The sequence below is a fragment of the Podarcis vaucheri genome, assembly GCF_965113315.1.
Source record: "Podarcis vaucheri genome assembly, chromosome: 13".
Classification (NCBI taxonomy): domain Eukaryota; kingdom Metazoa; phylum Chordata; class Lepidosauria; order Squamata; family Lacertidae; genus Podarcis; species Podarcis vaucheri.
Window position 1 is genome coordinate 42,290,367 of NC_138751.1, and position 25,083 is coordinate 42,315,449.

At 46.7% G+C, this 25,083-nt stretch overlaps 1 protein-coding gene across 1 annotated transcript in view; it reads left to right on the plus strand.

Moving 5' to 3' along the window:
- Nucleotides 1-25,083, plus strand: part of WNT3 (Wnt family member 3) — a 49,957-nt gene that overhangs the window by 18,236 nt on the left and 6,638 nt on the right. The window contains exons 2-3 of the mRNA XM_082195066.1: nt 17,632-17,873; nt 22,246-22,511. Of these exons, the coding sequence (XP_082051192.1) occupies nt 17,632-17,873; nt 22,246-22,511 (508 nt within the window). The remainder of the gene's footprint in view (nt 1-17,631; nt 17,874-22,245; nt 22,512-25,083) is intronic.

The following is a 25,083-nucleotide window of genomic DNA, read 5'->3' on the forward strand; positions in this document are numbered from 1 at the left end:
ACAAAGCAAGCAGCCAGTTAAAGAGCAATTATCTCAACCTAATCGCTTCCCCGGGGCAGGGAAGGCTGCCAAAGCTCAGCACTGCTGCTCAGTGGAGATGGGTCTTCTTTTCAGAGCGGGCCACACCTCTCATTGTACGAGGAAAAACCTTCCATACCTACAGGGGCCTGTCCTGCCAACTAACTCCCCGAATCTGGCCTGATAACCCACCCCACCCCCTGAGCTTTTAGAGTTTACAGTGTGCTTATTGCAGATATCCCCTGGAAACGTTCGTAATTTCCCCCGTTTCCCCAGTAGTATTAAATTTGAATATATTATTTCAAAGCAGCAGCAGGGAACATGTTGTTGAACTACCATTCCCATCATTCCTGACCATTCCCATCATGCTGGCTGGAGCTGATGGGAGCTAGAGTTCAACAACATACGGCATGCCCATGGTTCCCATTCCCACGCTTTAAATCCCCCAGGAAAAGAACCGGAAGGGGCTTTTATTTATTCATTTTAACTGATTGCCGGAAACCTCAATAAAAGCATCTGGGATATCACTGTACCTTCTGATCCTGATTACTCAGAGCCAGGAAAATCCTGCTTTGCACATGCTCAGAAAAACTCTTTTCAGCTGCAATGAGGGTCAAAGACTTTTTGCCTTCCTGTTGCAGCATTAAAAAAAGAAAAGTTTTGCGGTGGCGCACTTACTATGGCATAAGAATTAAAGAACCTTTTAATGAGGGTGAAAGAGGAGAGCGCAAAATATGGTCTGAAGCTCAACATCAAAAAAACGAAGATCATGGCCACTGGTCCCATCACCTCCTGGCAAATAGAAGGGGAAGAAATGGAGGCAGTGAGAGATTTTACTTTCTTGGGCTCCATGATCACTGCAGATGGTGACAGCAGCCACAAAATTAAAAGATGCCTGCTTCTTGGGAGAAAAGCAATGACAAACCTAGACAGCATCTTAAAAAGCAGAGACATCACCTTGCCAACAAAGGTCCGTATAGTTAAAGCTATGGTTTTCCCATTAGTGATGTATGGAAGTGAGAGCTGGACCATAAAGAAGGCTGATCGCCAAAGAATTGATGCTTTTGAATTCTGGTGCTGGAGGAGACTCTTGAGAGTCCCATGGACTGCAAGAAGATCAAACCTATCCATTCTGAAGGAAATCAGCCCTGAGTGCTCACTGGAAGGACAGATCGTGAAGCTGAGGCTCCAATACTTTGGCCACCTCATGAGAAGAGAAGACTCCCTGGAAAAGACCCTGATGTTGGGAAAGATGGAGGGCACAAGGAGAAGGGGACGACAGAGGGCGAGATGGTTGGACAGTGTTCTCAAAGCTACCAGCATGAGTTTGACCAAATTGTGGGATGCAGTGGAAGACAGGTGTGCCTGGCGTGCTCTGGTCCATGGGGTCACGAAGAGTCGGACACGACTAAACGACTAAACAACAACAACAAAGTGTTATCATCATCATTATCTATTAGCTTTATGTGCCACCCTTTATCACAAGATCCCAGGGCAGTGTACTGCATTAAAAACACACTTGACAGTGCATCGTAATAATAAACATAACACAAAGCATAATAACAGACAGCATAATAGTAAAATAATCAGCCCCCACAACCGCCTTTCACAGGCCATAGATTATTTAACGGCTAAAGGCATGGCCTGGGTAAACAGGAATGTTTTTAGCCAGATGCCTAAAGACCTGCAATGTTGTTGTCCGGTGAGCTTTCCTAGGGAGAGCGTTTCACAGACGAGGAGCCACCACAGAAAAGGCCTGTTCTTATGTGGCCACCCTCTGAACCTCTCAGGGAGCGGGGGTGTAGAGAAGGGCCTTGGACGACAAGCGCACAGTCTGGGTCGGCTTGTATGGGGACAGGCAATATCCTTAAGATATTGAGGTCCTGAGACATGTGAGGTTTTATAGGTCAGCACCATAATGCCAGGTTTGGCATTAGATGCTCAAAGTACTTGTGGACTTAGGAGTCCATTTCATCAGATGCAAGGAGATGGATGGCAGGTTTGGAAGAGCAAAAGTTGGGTTCAACTAGCAGGCAGTTAAACTAGCATCCATGGTGGTGATGATTCAGTCGAAGCCTAAGGGTTTAGGGCTAGTACAGTGGTACCTTGGGTTAAGAACTTAATTCGTTCTGGAGGTCCGTTCTTAACCTGAAACTGTTCTTAACCTGAAGCACCACTTTAGCTAATGGGGCCTCCCGCTGTTGCCGCACCGCCAGAGCACGATTTCTGTTCTCATCATGAGGTAAAGTTTTAACCCGAGGTACTATTTCTGGGTTAGCGGAGTCTGTATCCTGAAGCATCTGTAACCCAAGGTACCACTGTATTGAAATTGGGTTGATTCAGGGGCTGAGCCTGGTCTCAAACTGAGCCCTGAGGAAGCCCCGTACTAGCACTGTTTGTCTCGGCTCATGAAACCATACCTTAAGACTGGTGGGAAGCCTGGGGCCCTCTTTATGGTTGCTGGATGGTGACCCCTGGCCATGCTGGGTGGGACAGCAGGAGATACACAGGATTTTCACTAGTGCATTGCAGGGCTGACAGCTCTCATTCTTCGAAAGAAATTGCCCGGGATTGCTCAGAGGTGATGCATAAATTGAGTGGATAGCTGGATAGCTCAGGTGCAAGAGCAGGAGACTCTTAATTTAGGGTTGTGAGTTCGAGCCCCACATTGGGCAAAAGATTCCCGCATTGCAGAGGGTTGGACTAGAAGACTCTTGTGGTCCTTTCCAATTCTACAATTCTAATGCCCTATTGTTCAGGTCAATTCTGTGTCCAGAGCAGCTGTTTATCAGCTCCATCTGGTACGCAGGCTGAGAGCCTACCTGCCCGTGGACTGTCTCTCCAGAGTGGTGCATGCTCTGGTTATCTCCCGCTTGGACTACTGCAATGCGCTCTACGTGGGGCTACCTTTGACCCGGAAACTACAATGAATCCAGAATGCGGCAGCTAGACTGGTGACTGGGACTGGCCGCCGGGACCATATAACACCCGTTCTGAAAGACCTACATTGGCTCCCAGTACGTTTCTGAGCACAATTCAAAGTGTTGGTGCTGACCTTTGAAGCCCTAAACTGCCTCGGTCCAGTACACCTGAGGGAGTGTCTCCACCCCCATCGTTCAGCCTGGATGCTGTGGCCCACCTCCAAGGGCCTTCTGGCGGTTCCCTCCCTGCAAGAAGTGAGGTTGCAGGGAATGAGGCAGAGGGCCTTCTCGGTAGTGGCACCCACCCTCATCAGATGTCAAGGAAATAAACAACTATCTGACTTTTAGAAGACATCTGAAGGCAGCCCTGCTTTGGGGTGTTTTGATGTTTTATTGGATTTTTAATATTTTGTTGGAAGCTGCCTAGAGTGGCTGGGGAGGCCTGGCCAGATGGGTGGGGTATAAGTAACAAATTATTATTATTATTATTATTATTATTATTATTATTATTATTATTATTATTATTATTATTATTAGTGTGGGTTGTGTTGATTGCATGCTGTTTGCAGCTTCTGGGATTGACAATATTTGTACGCTGTCCATCTAACCGGGTTGCCTTAGCCAGTCCAGGAGGCTTCCAACATAGATAAAAACACCACAAAAACATTGTCTTCAGATGTCTTCTAAAGGTTATATCGTTACTCATCTCCTTGCCATCAGGGTATAATTTTATGATGATGATGATGATGCTATTATTTTCATGCTTTTCATGAATGCAGGAATGTGCGACCTACCACCAAATGTAGCAGTGAGATGTAGCACACTGTACTACAACTCCCTTATCCCCTAACCGTTGGCCCTGCTGCCTGGGACTTATGAAAGCTGGAGCCCCACGATATCTAGAGAGTCCCAGGTTCCCCACCCTTGTCTGACAAGGTCGGAGGAGAGGGGAGCAGAGAAGGTTGCCTGGTAGCAAGCCTTCCTGAGAGGGAAGCCCCCCTAGATTCCCAAGGAAGCTTGCGGCCTAGGGCTGCAAGCTCAGGAGAGCCTCCATTCGCCACGTTTCGATGGTGCCTCCGTCGGCCGCCTGCTCCAGCCATCATCCCTCCCGGCGCAAGCTGCAGACTTCCGTGCAGCTTACATGGTGGGCTGATTCCATTGTGGGTTCAGCAGCAGAAGCCTCCCGCCCCCACGGACAAGAGGGTGTAAGCATCTTCTAAGGAGGTAGCCAGGGAAACGGCCCGGTGGGGTTAAAGATGCCTATAATGTCTGCGGTTGCCCTTTCGATAAGGAGCACTCTCAGCAGGGGTGAAAATAAAGGATCACAAGGGGAAAGGCTTTAGAAAGTGCCCAAGGCACAAGATGCTCAAATGCCTGTCGGACACTCCCCCTGGCCTGCTTGTCTTATAATGAAAGTGCTCCGAGGTCAGGCTGTGGCAGATGAATGATACGTCCCCGTTTTCAAGTAGGAATGCTTAAGAAATATCCCCCCCCCCCATCGCTCTGTCCTCTAAACCACCCTATCTTGTTTCCTGAGGTGCACTAATACACTTGTGACCCACGGTTCTTTGGTATTTCTGGACTTTGTCCAAAGACCACCTCCTCCTCCTCCTCCTCCTCTTCCTCTTCTTCTTCTTCTTCTTAATATATTTATGCCCCAGCCACTCTGGGTAGCTTCCAACACATACAGTATAAAAACATAATAGAACGTCAAACATTAAAAACTTCCTGCCACAGGGCTGCCTTCAGATGTCTTCTAAAAGTTGGGTAGTTCTTTATCTCCTTGACATCTGATGGGAGGGTGTTCCACAGGGCAGGTGCCACTACCAAGAAGGCCCTCTGCCTGGTTCCCTGTAAATTCGTTTCTCACAGTGAGGGAACCGCCAGAAGGCCCTCGGAGCTGGACCTCAGTGTCCGGGCTGAACGATGGGGGTGGAGACGCTCCTTCAGGTATACAGGGCCAATTACGTTTAGGGCTTTATAGGTCAATACCAACACTTTGAATTGTGCTCGGAAACATAATGGGAGCCAGTGTAGATCCTTTAGAACTGGTGTTATATGGTCCCAGCGACCGCTCCCATTCACCATTCTAGCTGCCACATTCTGGTTTAGTTGTAGTTTCTGAGTCACCTTCAAAGCGCATTGCCATAGTGTAGTTTGCTGTCGTTTTTGTCTTGTGCATTCCCCAACCCCTTGCAGGGGCCAGCAAACATTTTCAGCAGGGGGCCGGTCCACTGTTCCTCAGATCTTATGGGGGGCCGGACTATATTTTTTTTTGGGGGGGATGAACAAATTCCTATGCCCCACAAATAACCCAGAGATGCATTTTAAATAAAAGCACACATTCTACTCACAAAAAACACGAGGCAGGCCCCACAAAGAACCCAGAGATGCGGTTTGAATAAAAGGACACATTCTACTCCTGTAAAAACACCAGGCAGGCCCCACAAATAACCCAGAGATGCAGTTTAAATAAAAGGACACATTCTGCTTATGTAAAAACATGCTGATTCCCAGACCGTCTACGGGCCGGATTTAGAAGGCGATTGGGCCGCATCCAGCCCCCGGGCCTTAGTTCGCCTACCCCAGCGTTACAGCTTACTGATAAACACTATGCAAGCACTCATGGCTAAAAACCAAAGCACAAAATGATCACATTCCGTTTCCATTTTGCGCTGCTCAGAATTACTGGCATTGGTAAATGAGCCATTGCAGTTGAAATGTAAGCCGGTTTCACAGCGATTCAAAAGTAATGTACATAAATTCAACAGCAATTTATAGTGGAGTCAGACCACGTATTTCCCTAAGTGTCACTTAATCTGGTGATGACGAATCAAGGAATGGTCATTTATGTGTGAACTATCCACTAACATCATATCAGATAAACCTTTGTAGTACAGACCGCTAGACTACAAGCAAAGAGAGCGGGAGACTGCGTAGTAATAAATTCAGATAACTCAAGTCCTGAGGCACCAGGTAATTGAGGCCCAAGCATTTCCACCATTTCAAAGTCAATTTAATACTTCCTGATCTCCCAAACCTTTTAGGGGCTTTCCCTTTATTGCTCTCTTGTTGCTACTTATATTGATTTTATACTAGTTCTTATTAATCTTCTCTGTCTTTTAAATAGCCTTGTTTTTACCGCCACTGTCCGCTGTGTCATTTTATATTGTCGTTTTATCTTTTGTTAAATAGAAAAGCAGCCTGGAGACGCAAGAGACAGGTAGATAATTCAGGGCCGGATGCCAAGGTTGATCTGGGTGAGAAAATTCCTTCTAGATCAGCGGTTCTCAACCTCTAGGTCCCCAGATGTTGTTGGACTACAACTCCCATCATCCCTGAGCTCTAGCCTTGCTAGCTAGGGGTGATGGGAGTTGTAGTTCAACAACATCTGGGGACCCACAGGTTGAGAAAGGCTGTTCTATTTTTTTTAAAATGATATTTATTAAGTTTTCAAAGGGGGAAAGCTACATAAGTAAAAAAATTAGACGAAAAGACAACAATAAAAATAAAAGAAAAAAAGAAAAATACAAAATACAGAAAAAAGATAAAAAACATTTAAAAAAGAAAAAAACACATCAATCTTTCCATATCATATATTCATATCCTTGCTTCCCTGACCTCCTCACACCTCCCTTTTTTTGTATTCCAGTTCAGTTAGTTAATTCAGCAGTTTCTTTCCCTCTTTATTTTTATCTTAATACTTTAACATAATATAATATAACTTTGAGTTCTCACCTGTTATTAATCCATTTTTCATACACCTTTAAAACATTGCTGCTTAAACCACTTAACTTCATTGAGAAAGGTTGTTCTTGACTCTTAAATTTGGAGGTCAGTCGGAACCTGGGTATGAACATTCACCCGTCCACTGAGAAAATCGGGGTGCAGGGGGAGAAGGCAAATCTGCAACACCATCCATTGTCCCCAGGGGATGATGTATTCCCCAATGATCAGCCGAGGAAGACGACCGTCCTATGATAACAGAGAAGGGAAAAGCTCTTCCCAATCCTTTGCTTGGAGGTGGGGGAGGACAGAATACTAGATAACCTTTATCTAATTTGACCAGTTTTCTGAAATCCCCAAAGGTATGTAAGCCTTGGGTGGTGCTGTGGGTTAAACCACAGAGCCTAGGACTTGCCGATCAGAAGGTCGGCGGTTCGAATCCTCGCAACGGGGTGAGCTCCCATTGCTCAGTCCCTGCTCCTGCCAACCTAGCAGTTTGAAAGCACATCAAAGTGCAAGTAGATAAATAGGTACCACTCCGGCGGGAAGGTAAACGGCGTTTGCGTGTGCTGCTCTGGTTCGCCAGAAGCGGCTTAGTCATGCTGGCCACATGACCCGGAAGCTGTACGCCGGCTCCCTCGGCCAATAAAGCGAGATGAGCACCACAACCCCAGAGTCGGTCACGACTGGACCTAATGGTCTTTACCTTTACCTATGTAAGCCTTAAGACTTGATTTGCAGAGATGCATGAATTGCCCAATAGCTCAATGTAACCGTCCCAGCTGAAGGTGTAAACTGCATCTACTGAACTATTTAGGAGACTGAGGCTACACTGATGATGAACATGATAAGTTTTCTTGCCCTAGCATAACTTGACCATCCAGCTCATCCTGCCAAATGATTAAGGACAATTTTACCAAACATCATCAGCTAATGAAGAGTTGCGGGGGGGGGACCTTTGACCCAAAAGACATTGGACTACAAATCCCATCAGCCCTTACCAGTGGTCAAGGATGATGGGAGTTGTAGTCCAACTACATTTGGAGGGCTGAAGTTTCGCCCGCTGGTGAGTTAATGTATTGGGGAAATTACAGTCCAAATAACCCCCATGTCAGGTGATAGGGACACTCCGTTCATGATCCTCAATGATCCTCAACTTCCCATATTCAAGTTCCAATACGACACTCCAGGTTTTTCATCCCTAAGAGACCTCTCTTCCCTCTTCCTCAGAGCCATACCAAAGATGAAAGGTACAAACATTGTTTTATGTATTCGGGATGGGTTTGGTTCATGTTTCAGATGACTCAAGGCCATATTTCGAACCAGGAAGCAATTAGTAAATGAAATTGGGAGAGAGTTGGCTTTTCTGTTAGGAGTCTCTTGCTCTGTGGTTGTTTCCCTGGATTCCACCCGCTTCTGGCATGAGGCAGGCTGTAGTTTGCTGAACTGCAAAGGCCTGAATGGTGGAGGATTGGGGGGCCATGGAGGGATAATCCTTTAGGGCCAAGGGTGGGAGGGATGGAATTAGCTGAATAATATGCCACCTGTGGTTCATTCCAGCTCTGCAACTCTATGGTGCATAAACAAAGTGCCAACTATCACCTGAAACAGAGGTCAGCTGCCCTGTGGCATTGCTATCCAACCCTGGGACTGAATAACTAGCCCTAGTTGTACAGGAGAAGAGAACGCTAATAATAATAATAATAATAATAATAATAATAATAATAATAATAGGATGTTGACAAGTGTAAGGAATGGGATATGGAGGAGGGAAGCCAAAAGAGGAGGGTTTGAAAGACAGAGAACAGTGTGACAGAGAGCAAACGGTGTTAGGGGCAGGCCTGGAAGACTTTAATATATACAGTCACAATAATTAATAGGATGGCAAACTTTGATGCATTTATTTGTCAGACAGATCAGCGAATGCTAGCATGGGGAGCCTGTGGCCCTTGAGATCATCCCCCCCCCCACCATTAGTCATTCTGGTTGATGGGAGTTGAAACCCAACATCTGCAGAGACATGCCCCCCACCCAACGAAAGCATTGGTTGGTTCGTTGGTTGATGGAAGTCAATTTTCATTAGGGAGAGTGACTTTTAAATCAGTGGAATGTGAGCAACAGGCACATTTTTGGAGACAGCTTTTGGTTCTGGTATATTCACAGGGAACAGGGTGGGTGGGAATGCTTAGACAAACTTTCCTTCTAACACAGAGTAAAGGTAAAGGGACCCCTGACCATTAGGTCCAGTCGTGGCTGACTCTGGGGTTGCGGTACTCATCTCGCTTTATTGGCCAAGGGAGCTGACGTACAGCTTCCGGGTCATGTGGCCAGCAGGACTAAGCTGCTTCTGGCGAACCAGAGCAGCGCACGGAAATGCTTTCGAACTGCTAGGTTGGCAGGAGCAGGGACCGAGCAACGGGAGCTCAACCCGTCGCGGGGATTCGAACCGCCAAGCTTCTGATCGGCAAGTCCTAGGCTCTGTGGTTTAGACCACAGCGCCACCCGCGTCCGTTAACAGACCTTACAGAGTAGCTGAATCCTAGTGTCCCTTTAACACAGGCTTCCGCAACCTCGGCCCTCCAGATGATTTGAGACTACAATTCCCATCATCCCTGACCACCTGTCCTGTTAGCTAGGGATCATGGGAGTTGTAGGCCAAAAACATCTGGAGGGGCGAGTTTGAGGAAGCCAGCAAGCCTCTGGAAACACTTGAAAAACCCCAAAATACACCAAACTCTCCACCGCAATCGCTCCCTGAAAACCTCCTTTCTCAAACTCCAACTCTCCGCAGGCCTCACAGGTTGGTGCAAAGGCTCCTGGGATTGCACTTGCAAAGGCTTGTGGGATTGCTAAACGTGGTTTTCGTCTTGAAGAGGTGCCGATTATGAAGCACTGGTGATAAGGTTTGAAGCACTGGTGATAAAGCCAAGAAGCAGATATCTAACTAACAAGGGGGGAAAAAATTATTTAGTCAGCCAAGAGTCCTAAGGAAGGAAGGAGAGAGGGAGGGAAGGGGACGCCGGGGTGTGACCAAGACTAAGAGTCACCTGGGGTGCTGCTAAATGGAACAATTCCGTTGTGCAGCACAGCATCCATGGATTTGCATTTTCAGGGAAGGCAAGGAGGGAGAGCAACCCAGAGCTGTGATAGATGTTTGTGCATGTGAGCCTGTAATAAACCGTACTAGGAATACAAGTGAGTGAGAGAGAACGGTGCTGTTTCTATCCACCACCACCCCACGCCACCGATATAAACACTGTAACATATATAAACCCTTTTCCAGTGACGTATGGACCATATACAGGACGCGGGTGGTGCTTTGCCACACAGCCTAGGACTTGCCGTTCAGATGGTCGGTGGTTTGAATCCCCGCGACGGGGTGAGCTCCCGTTGCTCGGTCCCTGCTCCTGCCAACCTAGCAGTTCGAAAGCACATCAAAGTGCAAGTAGATAAAGAGGTACTGCTCTGGCAGGAAGGTAAATGGCATTTCCGTGCGCTGCTCTGGTTCGCCAGAAGCAGCTTAGTCCTGCTGGCCACATGACCCGGAAGCTGTACGTCAGCTCCCTCGGCCAATAAAGCGAGATGAGTACCGCAACCCCAGAGTCAGCCACGACTGGACCTAATGGTCAGGGGTCCCTTTACCTTTACCTTTACGGACCATATATATGGGGTTACTCCATTTTATCTTCCTATTAACCCTGTGAACTAGGTTCGGCTAAGAGAAAGCTGGGGAGGAACTGTGTGGCTGGGTAGATAAGCACCATTCCCTATTTCAGGACAAGATTTTCCAACGAAAGTTCAAGAGGCTCAAAAGTTGTTTCCACACACACACACACACACACACACACAGCTTATCTTAAAAACAAATCTGGCTGAAGATTTGGAATTTGCCCAAGCCAAGTTGTTTCGTCATGGACTTTGACTAAAGTTCAATTCAGTGCCACAGATTTAAAACAAACTGAGGGCACGTCTGATCTCAAAATCGTAAACATGACTTTGGAGAGATGCTTTTAAAAAAATAAATTAAAATGACAAGGCCTTTGATGTTTGCTTCTGCCTTTCATCCCTTCTTTTGTTCTTCTGTGCTAAAGTTTCATTTAGGACAGAGAGATACGGGTGCCTTCACGCATCCAGTCTGTTAGCACAAAATGACTACCCGCCACACCCAATACCTTTAAAAATAATAGCCTGTGAACTGACATGGATTGCAGTTAAATTGGAAATGCCCTAGCCCAGGGGTCTGCAACCCGTGGCTCCGGAGCCGCATGTGGCTCTTTTACACCTTTGCCGTGGCTCCGGGGCGGATACTAGCGAGAGGAGGAGGCGCATTGTGCGCCCCGACACTCCCCACTGTGGCGGGCACTGTACTGGCTGTGACATCACATGGGGACGGTGCGTGCGTTAGTCACGCACCGTCCCGACGTCACCTTCCCGCCCGCCCGCTACACTGTAAGGGGCATGTACGCTGGTCACTGCATTGAAAGGGGGCATGTACGCTGGACACTGTTTTGAAGGGGAGTGAAGAACACACACACACAAAAAGGTAACTTGTTAATTTAACGTTTATTTCTATGAGGAGGAGTAATTCTGAGGGGTCAAACAAAGAAATAATAAAAAGTGACAAAAAGTTATTTTTATAATGACGAGTTTTGTGGCTCCCAGTTTTTTCCCCTTCGGAAACGGGTCCAAGTGGCTCTTTTTGTCTTAAAGGTTGCAGACCCCTGCCCTAGCCAACTCAGGTTGCCACACTGGGGCCCTCAAAATCTCCTGCAGGTGGGCTGCTAAACTCCCAAAACATAGGTTCAGCACCTTCATTTGGATAGCTCCCTGTGCAGGGAGACTGACCAGCCAGCTAGCATTCAATGTTTCCCATTTGTGAAGCAAACATTCACAGCTCTCGATTCTCAATAGTGACTTATTCTAGTATAACAGTTCATTCAGCAATGCAGGCTGGTACAGAACTCACAAGTATGCAGTGGTCCCTGCCCCAGTGATCTTACAGTATGTAAGTGTACTGGAAGAAGCCAAACTCACCAGTGTCAAAGCAATGATTCTTCAACATCAACTTCATGTTGGGCGGATGCCTGATGATTGTCTTCCAAAGCAACTACAGTGGTACCTCGGGTTAAGTACTTAATTCGTTCTGGAGGTTCATTCTTAACCTGAAACTGTTCTTAACCTGAAGCACCACTTTAGCTAATGGGGCCTCCTGCTGCTGCCGCACCGCCAGAGCACGATTTCTGTTCTCATCCTGAAGCAAAGTTCTTAACCCGAGGTACTATTTCTGGGTTAGCAGAGTCTGTAACCTGAAGCGTCTGTAACCTGAAGCATCTTAACCCGAGGTACCACTGTACTCTATTCCGAACTTAAAAATGGAAAGCGTAATGCCGGTGGTCAACAGAAGAGGTTTAAAGACTCTCTCAAGGAAAGTCTAAAAAAAGGTAGTATAAACACTGACAACTGGGAAACAGCAGTTTGTGAGCACTCCAATTGGAGAACAGTCTTTACCATAAGTGTCATGGGCTTTGAAGATGCTCAAACTCAGGCTGAAAGGGAGAAATGTGCTAAGAGGAAGGCACACTTGGCAAACCCTCACCATGATCAACTCCCGCCTGGAAAGCTATGTCCCCACTGTGGATCCAGAATTGGCCTCCACTGTCACTTACGGACTCACTGTTAAAACCGTGTTCATGGAAGACAATCCTACTCAGCTATGAATGATCACTGAAGAAGACAGTATGGAACAAGAACAGAAAGACTGCCTGATTATTATACAGTGGCATCGGCATGCATGGCACTTTTATGGGCTAAAGGAAAGCAAGAGAGACACGATACCCCAAGCGATTGTACTCTAAATCCATGGTAGGGAACATTTCTCAGCTCAAGGACCACATTGGCATTGACTCCAGGAAGGCTTGCTCCCTGCCTTGCTGACCTTTTCCACCTGGCCTGGGAGGGTGGGACCTGGACTGACTCCAGCTACAAAAAATTAAGCTGCTGAGAGGACTCTTGGGCTGGGGTGTTCTTTAGTGGGTGTTGGTGGGGCTTTTTGCTGCTATACTTAATATCACTTTTTGTACCTTTATTTTTAGATCTTACTATGATTTATGAGGAAGTCGTTCAGATGGTTGTGTACTTTTTGATGAGTTTTATTTATTGGTCATGACTACTTTTATTTGTAATTATGTAAGTCTTTTCCTATTGTAAGCCACCTTGTGCATGGCTTGAGCTATGGGAAGGCGGTGACATTCCCTTGTGGACAAACGTCCAGGTGTATCCTGGCAGTGGATGTGACCGATGGTGGTTGCAAACTGGGGCTGATGGAGCTTGTGGCCTGCAGACAAAATCCTGAGGCCTGGAAAGAGAGTCCTGGAAGGCTGTCTTTGCCCCCAAGCCTGAGGTTCATCCTGACCCTGGTCTAGATTATGGTAGCTGGAAAGGAGGAGACTAAGAAGATGCTCAAGAGTTGCTGCCATGGACTGGCTGGATTCAGAGGAGTGGTGGGAGACCACAACTGGGAAAATCCCAAGGGAAGAAGGCTCAGAGTCTTCTTGGTGGTGATGGGATGATGATGAGTGGTCAGAGGGAGCAGATGGAGAAGACAAGGAGGAGGTGGTGTTGGAAGTTGAAGAGGTTTAGTAAGCTGGAAGAGGCTGTGGCAGACAGCAGAAATGGAGAGTGGAGAGGAGAAAGGCCAAGAGGCAGAGATCAGGCAGGCTGCTGAAGAAACCAGGGGGTCTCCCTCTCCTGCTGTGACTAGCTACCCTCCCGCTGGTTTGCCAGAACCAGAGGAGGTATGAAGAGGGCACAGCAGAGACAGACAAGTTGTTGGAGCCTCAGATTGCTTGGGAAGGACCTGGGGTGGAGGAGACTTCGGGAGATGTGGGAAGGCGGGGGACCTTCAGTCCTTGCAACTGCAAGACCTACTGGGAAGAGTTGCTGTGCTAAGCTTGAGCTCTTTTGTTTCTTTGAATAAAAATTTAACTTCACTGACACCTTGTGAGTTATTGCTGACCTGCACGTTAGTGGGTAAGGTTGCTGCTGGTGAGCAAAGAACCCCAAGGTTCCCCAAAAAGACTGTGAAAACCACCAGGTTCAGTGTAGAGGGCCATCCATTTGGTCCATTCTCCATCCAAGAGGGGCCACACCAAAAGGCTTTGGGCAGGTCACCAAAAAGAGAGAGCAAAACAATACCTGCATGAGCCACAATGTTGGGGACTTTATCAATGGAGAAGAGACATGATAGCTTACAGGCATGGATTGTGTGTGGACAAATATTATGATCTTTTCAAAGCATTTATTAAAAATATAGCAGGTTATAAATAAATATATATGTATTAGAATAATAATTTCATTTATATTCTTAATAATAATAATAAGCACTTTTTGCTTCTTTTTCATTTTTTTCACTTAAACAAAATTAACTGAGATATTTTCAACTGAAAAATAGAATAAACTGTTGGTGGCTTTATAGATCTACACCAGCCTCTCAAACTTATTTCCCCTTCAGATTCCTATATTTGCTGTATCGAATAAAGTTCTCATAATAGTTATCAGTATAATCTGATAGTGTGTGCCCCCCCCCGTTTATTAAAATAGCAAGCCAAGAGATCAAGAAAATGTGGACAAGAATTTAAAACAGCAGTTCTCTGGTCCTAAACAGCAGCTGGCTGTAATACCACTTTATATTACGGCAAGGCAAATGCTCATTGGATAAAAAAAACATTTGTGTGTGCTTTCTAAAAAGGAGTGGGCCTGAGTTGTGAACTCCCCTGAGATCTATGGATAAAGGGCAGTGCACAATAATAATAAAGTTTTTAATGATCTATGTTTTGCTGTGCTTTTAATATTTTGTTGGAAGCTGTCCAGAGTGGCTGGGGCAATCTAGCCAGTTGGACAGGATATAAATAATACAATTATTATTATTATTTAGAAGGAGACTTCGCTTCAGCTAAGCCAGGGGTCTGCAACCTTTAAGACAAAAAGAGCCACTTGGACCCGTTTCCGAAGAAAAAACAACAACTGGGAGCCGCAAAACCATTGCGACATTTAAAACAAATATATCTCCGAAGCCACGCACCGCCCCCATGTGACGTCACAGCTAGTACAGCGCCCGCCACAGTGAGGAGTGTCGGGGCGCACAATGCGCCTCCTCCCCTCGCTAGTATCCGCCCCGGAGCCGCAGCAAAGATGTAAAAGAGCCACATGCGGCTCCGGAGCCGCGGGTTGCAGACCCCTGAGCTAAGCAGTGCGCAGACTTAAAAGGCACTGTTATGACCACAGTCCCTTGAATTATGCCCAGGAACCAATTGGTAACAGTACATTCTTTGAGGACAGGTGTACTACGGTCCCTATGGCTAGTCCTAGTTAGGATGGGAGTCTAACTCAGCGGTCAGCAAACCTTTTCAGCAGGGGGCCAGTCCACTGTCCCTCAGACCTTGTGGGGGCCGGACTATTTTTTTTTGGGGGGGGGGAATGAACGAATTCCTATGCCCCACAAATGACCCAAAGACGCATGTTAAATAAAAGGACACATTCTACTCACAAAAAACACGCTGATTCCTGGACCGTCCGCGGACCAGATTTAGAAGGCGATTGGGCCAGATCCGGTCCCCGGGCCTTAGTTTGCCTACCCATGGTCTAGCTGCTGCATCTGGACCAGGTGTAGTTATCTCCTGCATGGACTACTGCAATGCGCTCTACGTGGGGCTACCTTTGAAGGTGACCCGGAAACTGCAATTAATCCAGAATGCGGCAGCTAGACTGGTGACTGGGAGTGGCCGCCAGGACCACATAACACCGGTCCTGAGAGATCTGCATTGGCTCCCAGTACGTTTCCAAGCACAATTCAAAGTGTTGGTGCTGACCTTTAAAGCCTTAAACGGCCTCGGCCCAATATACCTAAACGAGCGTCTCCACCCCCTATCGTTCAGCACGGACACTGAGATCCTGCGCCAATGGCCTTCTGGTGGTTCCCTCATTGCGAGAAGTGAGGCTACAGGGAACCAGACAGGGGGCCTTCTCGGTAGTGGCGCCCGCCCTGTGGAACGCCCTCCCTTCAGATGTGAAGGAAATAATCAGCTATCCTATCTTTAAAAGACATCTGAAGGCAGCCCTGTTTAGGGAAGTTTTTAATATTTAATGCTGTATTGTTTTTAACACTCGATTAGGAACCGCCCAGAGTGGCTGGGGAAACTCAGCCAGATGGGTGGGGTATAAATAATAAATTGTTGTTGTTGTTGCAAGTAACCTTCAAAAGGCAGATTCCACGTAGAACCAGCCTTGTACGTAGAATCGAATCCCAGCATTGGACGTTCCTAGAAAATACAAGCAGGGTGCTAACACCATCATCTCCACGCAATGCCTTTCTGGGGGGATAAATTTGCACAGGAACCTGGGCTCTCCCCAAGGTTACAGCTGCCGCTTCCTGGAAAGCAGGCCGGCTTCCACCGCAGCAAAGGAAAACGGTTCTGCTGCCAAGTTAGCAAAAAAAGATTCTGAACGACAAGACTTGAGCACCCTGAAAGAAAACAAGAGCTTTGATCTTTGCACCGCAGCTTAATGCAGCGCTGGTAAGAAGATAATGAGGTGATATAATTGCCTGTGTGCTTTCGTGGCACGCAGCACTTCCCCAGTCTTAATGAGGGGTTGAGGCAGTGCGGTTCAGCAGAGCATCAGGCTCAGGTTCGAATCCTACCCAGGTCATGAACGTGCAGGGTCATTTCAGGGGCAAACTGCAGGTCCTCTGTCTGAGTTCTCCCCAATCTATAAAATGGAAATGGAAATATCACAATCCATTCATCCCCCTCCACCCCACAAGGTTGTCTTAGGTCTATTAAGGAAACGTTGGGATTCAGGAGGTGACGGTGCTGTGATCGCTTTCTGTGTACCACAACTGTAAACATGGGGAAGGACTCAGGAGAGAACTATGCAAATTGATAAAGGGTAGAAGAAAAACCAGTATGTTTTATGTTGGAATCATGACTTCACTATGCTGGGATGTCTCTCCCTCAACATTTATATTTCTTCCTTTCTTCCCTCCTATAACTTCTGCAAGGATTTTGGACTAATCCCTTAATCCTTGTTCCCAATTGTAGCAAAGTTTAAGTGCTTGTAGATGCAATTGCTCATATCCATCCCTTTCCACCCTTTCTTTCTTTCTTTCTTTCTTTCTTTCTTTCTTTCTCTCTTTCCCTCCCTCCCTCCCTCCCTCCCTCCCTCCCTCCCTCCCTCCCTCCTTCATTGTTAATTTTAGACTGCAATATCTTTAGGGGCAGAGACAGTTCTCAGTTTGATTTAGGAATGTTGATAAACTGCCATGCACAATGAATGATAGTAAGAAAGACAAAAATGAACTGGACATATTTACCCCCGAGAAAAATGCTAAAGAGAGACAGGATGGGTATGCATTGTTTTCAAACATTTGAAAGATTTTCAGGAAACAGAGTGGAGTCCGGTGAACCTTTGGTTTGGGACATTTCACATAGAAGAATTAGCTCTCTTGGGAGCAGGTTCAATAGGCAGATGTCAGGATTGTTTTCAATACATGATATCCTGTCCCGGGGCAGCCCTTTGACTAGTTATGACTTTAAATATCCCAAGGCAACCCTGGTCTCCCAGAACCAGAAGAGGCATGAAAAGGGCAGGGGAGAGGTTGGCTTCAGGCATAGTCTCAGATTGCTTGGGAGTAACCCTGGAGAGGAGGGGGCTTAGGCAGCCGTGGGGAGGTCTCAGCAACCTCTTCATAAGGGCAAGATCTGCCGGAGAAGAGTTGCTGTGCTCCTTAGGCCTGACAGATCCTTCTGTGCAGATCCTGATTTTGCCAATGAAGAGTTAACTCTCATTTGCAGGGTGTGGTTTACTGCTGGCTCCTGACAGTCTGCCACTGGGTGGAAGAGTCAGTGCGGGCATACAAAGTGCCCAATGCCCTTTCAAGCAGGGGGTTGTATATGTTCTCCCTTTGCAGGTCCCTCGCATTAGGCCAGCAATATACCTCGTTGGGCTCCCAGCCGATCCTGTGCGGTTCCATTCCTGGCTTAGTGCCCAAGCAGCTCCGGTTCTGCCGCAACTACATCGAGATCATGCCCAGCGTGGCTGAGGGCGTGAAGCTAGGAATCCAGGAATGCCAACACCAGTTCCGGGGGCGCCGTTGGAACTGCACCACCATCGACGACAGCTTGGCCATTTTCGGGCCTGTTCTCGATAAAGGTACAGCACAAGGCGGGTTAGAGGAGGAGCACCCATAACTTGCCAGTAGTGGAGCACATTTTATTCATTATTACGCATTGCTTCCCCCACTTTTTTTTCCTCCTCCCAGGAGCTCAAGGTTCTCCTAATCATCATTTATTCCCTGCAACATCGACCCAGTGAGCCAAAAGGAGAAGGCAGCTTCACAATTATCATATAGAACGTGCCAATAACTGGCACCCAGTTTGTGCAAAGCGTGACTTTAAAAGATCTTAATTTTTAAAAATTACAGCTGATTTTTTTTTTAAATGGCAACAGTTCAAGGGCATTAATGTGGAGCGTTGACTTGCAAAATAATGCGTGTGTCACTCTCCTTTTTTTAAAAAAAATACGTCTGATTTCAACACCAAATTATATGCTGCTGGAAATATATATACACAGCTTTGTTGCAAACAACAGAGGGAGGCTGCATAGGTTGTCCCAGTATAATCATACAGGGAGGGAGGGAAGGAAAAAATGCATTTACTGTAAGCTGCTCAATAAGTCAGATCTAAGATATCACATACAGGTATACTTCACATCCTCTCTGTCTAAGGGCAAGTAAAGGTAAAGGGACCCCTGACCATTAGGTCCAGTCATGACCGACTCTGGGGTGGTGGCACTCATCTCGCTTTATTGGCCGAGGGAGCCAGCGTACAGCTTCCGGGTCACGTGGCCAGCATGACTAAGCTGCTTCTGGCGAACCAGAGCAGCGCACGGAAATGCCGTTTACCTTCCTGCCGGAGCGGTACCCATTTATCTACTTGCACTTTGACGTGCTTTCGAACTGCTAGGTGGGCAGGAGCAGGGACTGAGCAACGGGAGCTCACCCCATTGCAGGGATTCGAACCACCGACCTTCTGATCGGCAAGCTCTAGGCTCTGTGGTTTAACCCACAGTGCCACCCACGTCCCACCTAAGGGCAAGTACAGATTAACAAATTACCAAGACTGTACACACACACAGACACCCCCAACAGCCCACAGGAGAATGATATAGGCCTTGTGGAACAAAACACACCATCCAGCAATAAGATCTCCTGTGAAAACCCCAATGAATTGAATGGGAAACTGTGAAAGTAGCCTACCAGGCCATTGCAAAGTTCTCAGCCATCTCATTGGACAGGTGGCCTTCCCAGTGGATCACGCTGAGGGTCCACTGGGATTTACACGTACCATTAAATTTATTTTCCGAGGGAGGGAGACAGTTGACAACTTGCGTTTGTAAAAAAACCACAATTTTTAATGGATATTTCATTCTCCCAGGGGGCTGTTTATTTAATTCCCGTTTTCTCTTATTGCCCCCACCCATCTCATTAAATTTCAGATCAGCAGTTTATCGAGAGGCAACTTGGAATAATGGGCAAAGTGAAGAGAATTTCACTCCACGTCTGAATAATCAAAAATCTGGGGAAGTGGTAAAATCCCCTCTGCCTAGACGTGATTAATGTATCAGTCAGTCATGATTTATTAGCCAGCCGGCCATAACAACATGATTGATGTAACCCCACGATCGATCAATTTGGAAAGAAGGAACCAGGGAGGATATGAATTGCATATGCGTGCACGCCCAAGTTAACAAGCAGCTTAAATTTAATAAATAAAACCAAGGTGGAGCAGAATCTGAAATCTGAGCCCAACTTAGTGCCATGCCTTAAACCGGCCATATTAACTGTACCATGTTTTCAAGTTAAAGGAAGACCAAGAAAGTGGAAGAACAATTCCATTTCCTGGTCTCGGCTTTTAAACTGTGTGGGGGGGTGGGAAACATGATCAAACGCTCCCCCAGGCAGACATTTCCCTTGACATAGAAAACTAGCTTTTCAGCCGAAAGGCTAGGGAACAATAAATCTCCTGAATATCTCATTGCCTAAAGCCATGGTTCCCAACGTGGGGCACACGCCCCACAGAGGGGCCAATTTGATTTGGGGGGAGCAATTTGAGAATGAGTTAGACCAAGTTGATGCTTAGGGACGCGGGTGGCGTTGTGGTCTAAACCACTGAGCCTAGAGCTTGCCGATTGGCAGTTCGAATCCCCGCGACAGGGTGAGCTCCCGTTGCTCGGTCCCAGCTCCTGCCCACCTAGCAGTTCGAAAGCATGTCAAATTGCAAGTAGATAAATAGGTACCGCTCTGGCGGGAAGGTAAACGGCGTTTCCGTGCACTGCTCTGGTTTCGCCAGATGTGGCTTAGTCATGCTGGCCACATGACCCGGAAAAGCTGTCTGCGGACAAACATCGGCTCCCTCGGCCCGTAAAGTGAGATGAGCGCCGCAACCCCAGAGTCGTTTGTGACTGGACTTAACTGTCAGGGGTCCTTTACCTTTTTTAGGTGGGGCATGGCCAAAAAAAGGTCGGGAACGACTGGCCTAAAGTGAAGTGTGTTGTGTGTGTTTTTTACATGGAGGAGTCTGACAGCTATCACCCACAGCCTGAAGTAGCCCAGGTTTTTAACCACCTCAAGGCCTAAAAAAATAAATAAAGGTTTCTGAAAGGCTGAGGGGGGGGAAATGGTTAAAGGTGGGTCTCATGGTGCAGAACAAGGTTAAAGGTGGGTCCCCTCAGGACTGAAAAGGCTACCTCCTCAGGGAGCCGTAGCAAATGACTCTCTGTGTAAGAGAAGCTGACTGCATTTCCCTGGAACAAATGTGGCGAACAAAACCCGCAATCTCCAGGGCCTCGGCTGAGGAAATCGGAGGCTGCGAAATGGCCCTAGAGCATTGTGATAACCCAGCAGTGTTCCTCAGCTGTGACACAGATGACAAATTTGCATTTAAAGAGGGGGACTGGATATAAACGCAGGAGATTTAAAGGCAGCGGCGGGTGGTGGGGAGGGAGAGAAAATGAGCTTATATCCAGGAGAAAAGAGCTAAGCTCCCATCCCCACTGTGCACCGGGGCAGGGGGATATCGTTCCAGACCTTGAACTGTTTCACAACCCCGCGCCATTCACACGCCCTTTCGCCACCCGGAGCCCGGGAGGGGAGGACCGGCGGCACCAGAGGTCTCAATAGAGATTTCCTAGCCTGACTGGTGGGCTCGCGGGGGGATGGCAGGGCAGGGCGGTCGCGGGCCCCGTTGCCAAGGGGTGGCCGCGGGGAATGCCAGCCCCGTGGGTACTGCCGGGCCTGGCAGAAACATTCCACATTATGTGGGTAATACAGTGTGACACTCCGCAAACAATGGCAAATTGAGTGTCCCAGCAGGTAACGGGGTCTGGATAGGAGACCGTTACAGTGGAGCTCTGTCAAGAGCCCCTAATCCACCCAGGCTCTGCCCCCCAACCCGGCCCCCTCAGCACTTCTGGGAACTTTCAATTTTGCCACTGGGAAATCTCTCTCAGGCAACCCCCCATGCCTCATGGGGTGGGGTGGAGAGTTGGGCTTTTTTCCAGACTGCCTTTTCCCGAATCTTCGGAAGCCTCCGTCGGTTTAGAGGTGGCAACTTTCCCCTCAGAGTTTTTATCTTTGCACACCGTATCTTCCTTTATTTTTGAAGGCAGCCTTCCTGAGGGGAGCTACTTTGGCTCGAGTCGGTTCCAAAACGTCCAAGGCCGGAGGCACTCTTGTTTTCCAGATTTAAAATCGAAGGTGCACTCTTTTTACAGCTGAAAAGCATTCGTTTTGGGAGTTATTAATTATACAGTACAGTCATCGCAAAGAAAAGAACAAAGCATCAAGTCTATGGCATCATTTCACATGGTCTTAAAATGTTGGCAGACCATATAGGTTCTCCACAGACAGAGAACCTTTTTCCCTTATGTATGAAAAAAGGGGAGGCCAGGTTTCACCAAAGATGTTCTTAATAATAAACCCATTTGCAATTCTTCTAAGCCCAGTTAGTCGTTCTGAACTAGTTATAACCCAAATTTTGTTGAACCCAGTCTCAAGAGGTAGCTCCACCTGGGATTTCCAGTGATACGCTGTTACTAGCTATACACCTACCAACAGAAAAGGAATTAGATATTTATGCCAGAGTTTGTAAATGGACAACGTCACGTTTTCCAAAGAGCCTAACCCCTACATTTCTACCCCAGTCCCTGTTCTGAGCATAGCTCGGCGATGGATTATTCCTCACTGTTGGACGCAAACTCTCAAAGCAGCTCTCTGCGACATTTCATGCAAAACAAAAGATAGCACATAATCTCATTTTTTTTAAAAGAAATACTAAAAGGGCAGATAGCAGGAGGCAGAACTTGGAAGAAATCTAATTCTGCTAAAAGAGAACAAAGACAGGACTTTTTGATTGTGGGCCTGAACTTTCAAATCCAAAAGCCATAAGCTGCTTCATAAGGGAAGGCAAATGATAAGATCACAGCTTGCAAAATAACTGGGTCTTTTTCTCCCTCTTGTTCGCAGCCACGCGAGAATCTGCCTTTGTCCACGCCATCGCCTCAGCCGGTGTGGCCTTCGCCGTCACTCGCTCCTGCGCTGAAGGCACGTCCACCATCTGCGGTTGCGACTCGCATCACAAGGGGCCGCCGGGCGAAGGTTGGAAATGGGGAGGCTGCAGCGAGGACGCCGACTTTGGCGTGCTGGTTTCGCGGGAGTTCGCCGACGCCCGGGAAAATCGCCCGGATGCCCGCTCCGCCATGAACAGGCACAATAATGAAGCTGGGAGAACAGTGAGTGTGCCCCTTCACCTCTTTGTCCTTTTCTTAAGACAGCATGGGGGAAAGATCTCCTGCCCCATTTTGCCTAGCTTACTCGCTGGAAAGGCCTCCGGTGTAAGAACAGAGAAATCCAAAATGTGACTAAACCCAGGCCTAAGGAGGCCATCTTGTCTAACCATTGAAGTTTTGATTAAAAAAATTCCTTCCAGTAGCACCTTAAAGACCAACTAAGTTAGTTCTTGGTATGAGCTTTTGTGTGCATGCACACTTCTTCAGATACACTGAAACAGAAGTTGCCAGATCCTTCTATATAGTGAGAAGGTGGGGAGGGGTATTACTCAGAAGGGTGGTGGGAATGGGAGATTGGCAGATAGCTGAGATGAGCCTGTTGACGACTCTTAACAACTGTAATAGGTCTTACAGGAAAAGGCAAGGGGTGAAAAGGTGAGAAATGGCTTAGTTATGTGTAATGGGATAAGAATCCAATGTCTTTGTTCAAACCAGGTCTCTCCATGGTTTTAAGTTTGGTAATGAGTTGCAATTCAGCAGCTTCTCTTTCCAGTCTATTTCTGAAATTCCTTTGTAGTAAAACAGCTACTATCTCCTATTCCCACCACCCTTCTGAGTAATACCCCTCCCCACCTTCTCACTATATAGAAGGATCTGGCAACTTCTGTTTCAGTGTATCTGAAGAAGTGTGCATGCACACGAAAGCTCATACCAAGAACTAACTTAGTTGGTCTTTAAGGTGCTACTGGAAGGAATTTTTTTATTTTGACTATGGCAGACCAACACGGCTACCTATCTGTAACATTGAAGTTTTGGTCTTCTTGGTTCCTGAGTCTTCAAGTCAGTTTTGCCATTTTGGCATAATCCAACAGTTTAGTTTGCTATTGCTCTCTGGTAGGGACTTGGTCTTCTTTCCATCTCTGAGCTAGTAACATCCGTGCGGCTGTCGTTCCATACATAAAAAGTATTTTCTGCTCCTTTGGAATATCGGTACCTACCATTCCTAATAAAAAAAGCCTCTGGGTTTTTCCACAAACATTATTTTAAACATCCCCCCCCCCAATCCATTATGTATCATTTACCATAATGTTTTTACAGTGGTACCTCGGGTTAAGAACTTAATTTGTTCTGGAGGTCCGTTCTTAACCTGAAACTGTTCTTAACCTGAGGTACCACTTTAGCTAATGGGGCCTCCCGCTGCCGCTGCGCGATTTCTGTTCTCAGCCTGAAGCAAAGTTCTTAACCTGAGGTACTATTTCTGGGTTAGCGGAGGCTGTAACCTGAAGTGTATGTAACCTGAAGCATATGTAACCCGAGGTACGACTGTATTACCTTACACCTCCACCACATATGGTAAAAGGTGCCTTCTTTTTCTTTACATTTCCAGCAGATATTTGCACTTGTTTCATAGCCTTCCTGGTGTGCTCTTGGCAGGTCAGATGGGTGCTTTGCAGTTTAGACACAATGCTAAGCCAAACCATGGTTTAGCCCCAGGTAGTCTAACGACTGTGGTACTGGGAGAGGAGTGACTACAATCTTCTCCTCAGAAAGCTGCACATCTGCTCATTCGTGCTAAACCATGGTTCGACATAGCGCAACCTATGAACTGATCTTGTAGTCACCCAATAAAAATTCAGAAATATTACCCAGAACTGAGTTAAGTAAATATGACATCCAAGAGTATGGGAGGAATATAGAGAAGAGAGGGAGGCCTTGGTCAACAGAGGAGAGATAAAGAAAGCCGCTGAAAGCTGTCTGCATTTACTAGCAAGTAAATGTGCATTGGATTGTGCTGAAATCATGCCAAAATGCAGATATGATTTAGCAAGACAGGAATCATATATAGTGTAACATGGTAGTTAAATGGCTGAGCTGGAAATAATTTGACCTCTGCCATTAGTTTCCCTTAGACAAACTACTCTCATCCTCTGTGCCCATCAGCAATATGGGGGACAATAAAATAAATTTGCCTTTGCAGGGCTGAACAATCTAAAACGCTATTCAAACAGCTTACTGTTCTATCATAATTACCACCCAATTTCCTTATTAAATCAAGGCCTTAAGGTTTGAATGACAATTCATGGAGCAAAGTAGTGGTTGGTAGCATTTTTCCTTAATGAAGAAGTCTAATGAGAGACATTTGCGTAGAAGCATTTGAGTGCAGAGTTCACTTTCAAGAAAGAAAATGATACCGTTAAAAAGGAACTATGCAAAGATGTCTCTTCGTCCCTTTTATTTTCCTCAGTAGCTTTAGAATCGCTAACCCTGGCCAAATGACAAAATATTAACATTGAAGAAGTTGGGGCTGAGACAACTGTACAATTAACCTGTATGTTGATTATGTGATTATATCATTGGGAAATCCAAAACAACACCCACCACCAAACACAAAACTCAAAATTTTCACTACTACATCTAGTTAGTGGAATCTTTGGTTATAAAATCAGAATTTAAAATAAAAAGGAAAGAGAGAGAAAGAAAAGAAAATGGAAAAGGATAAAAGACTTCCCGTTCTCTGTCTGTCAGCTCAATATAGTGTTCACTCAATAACATCCAGCTATTTTATTTTCTATAA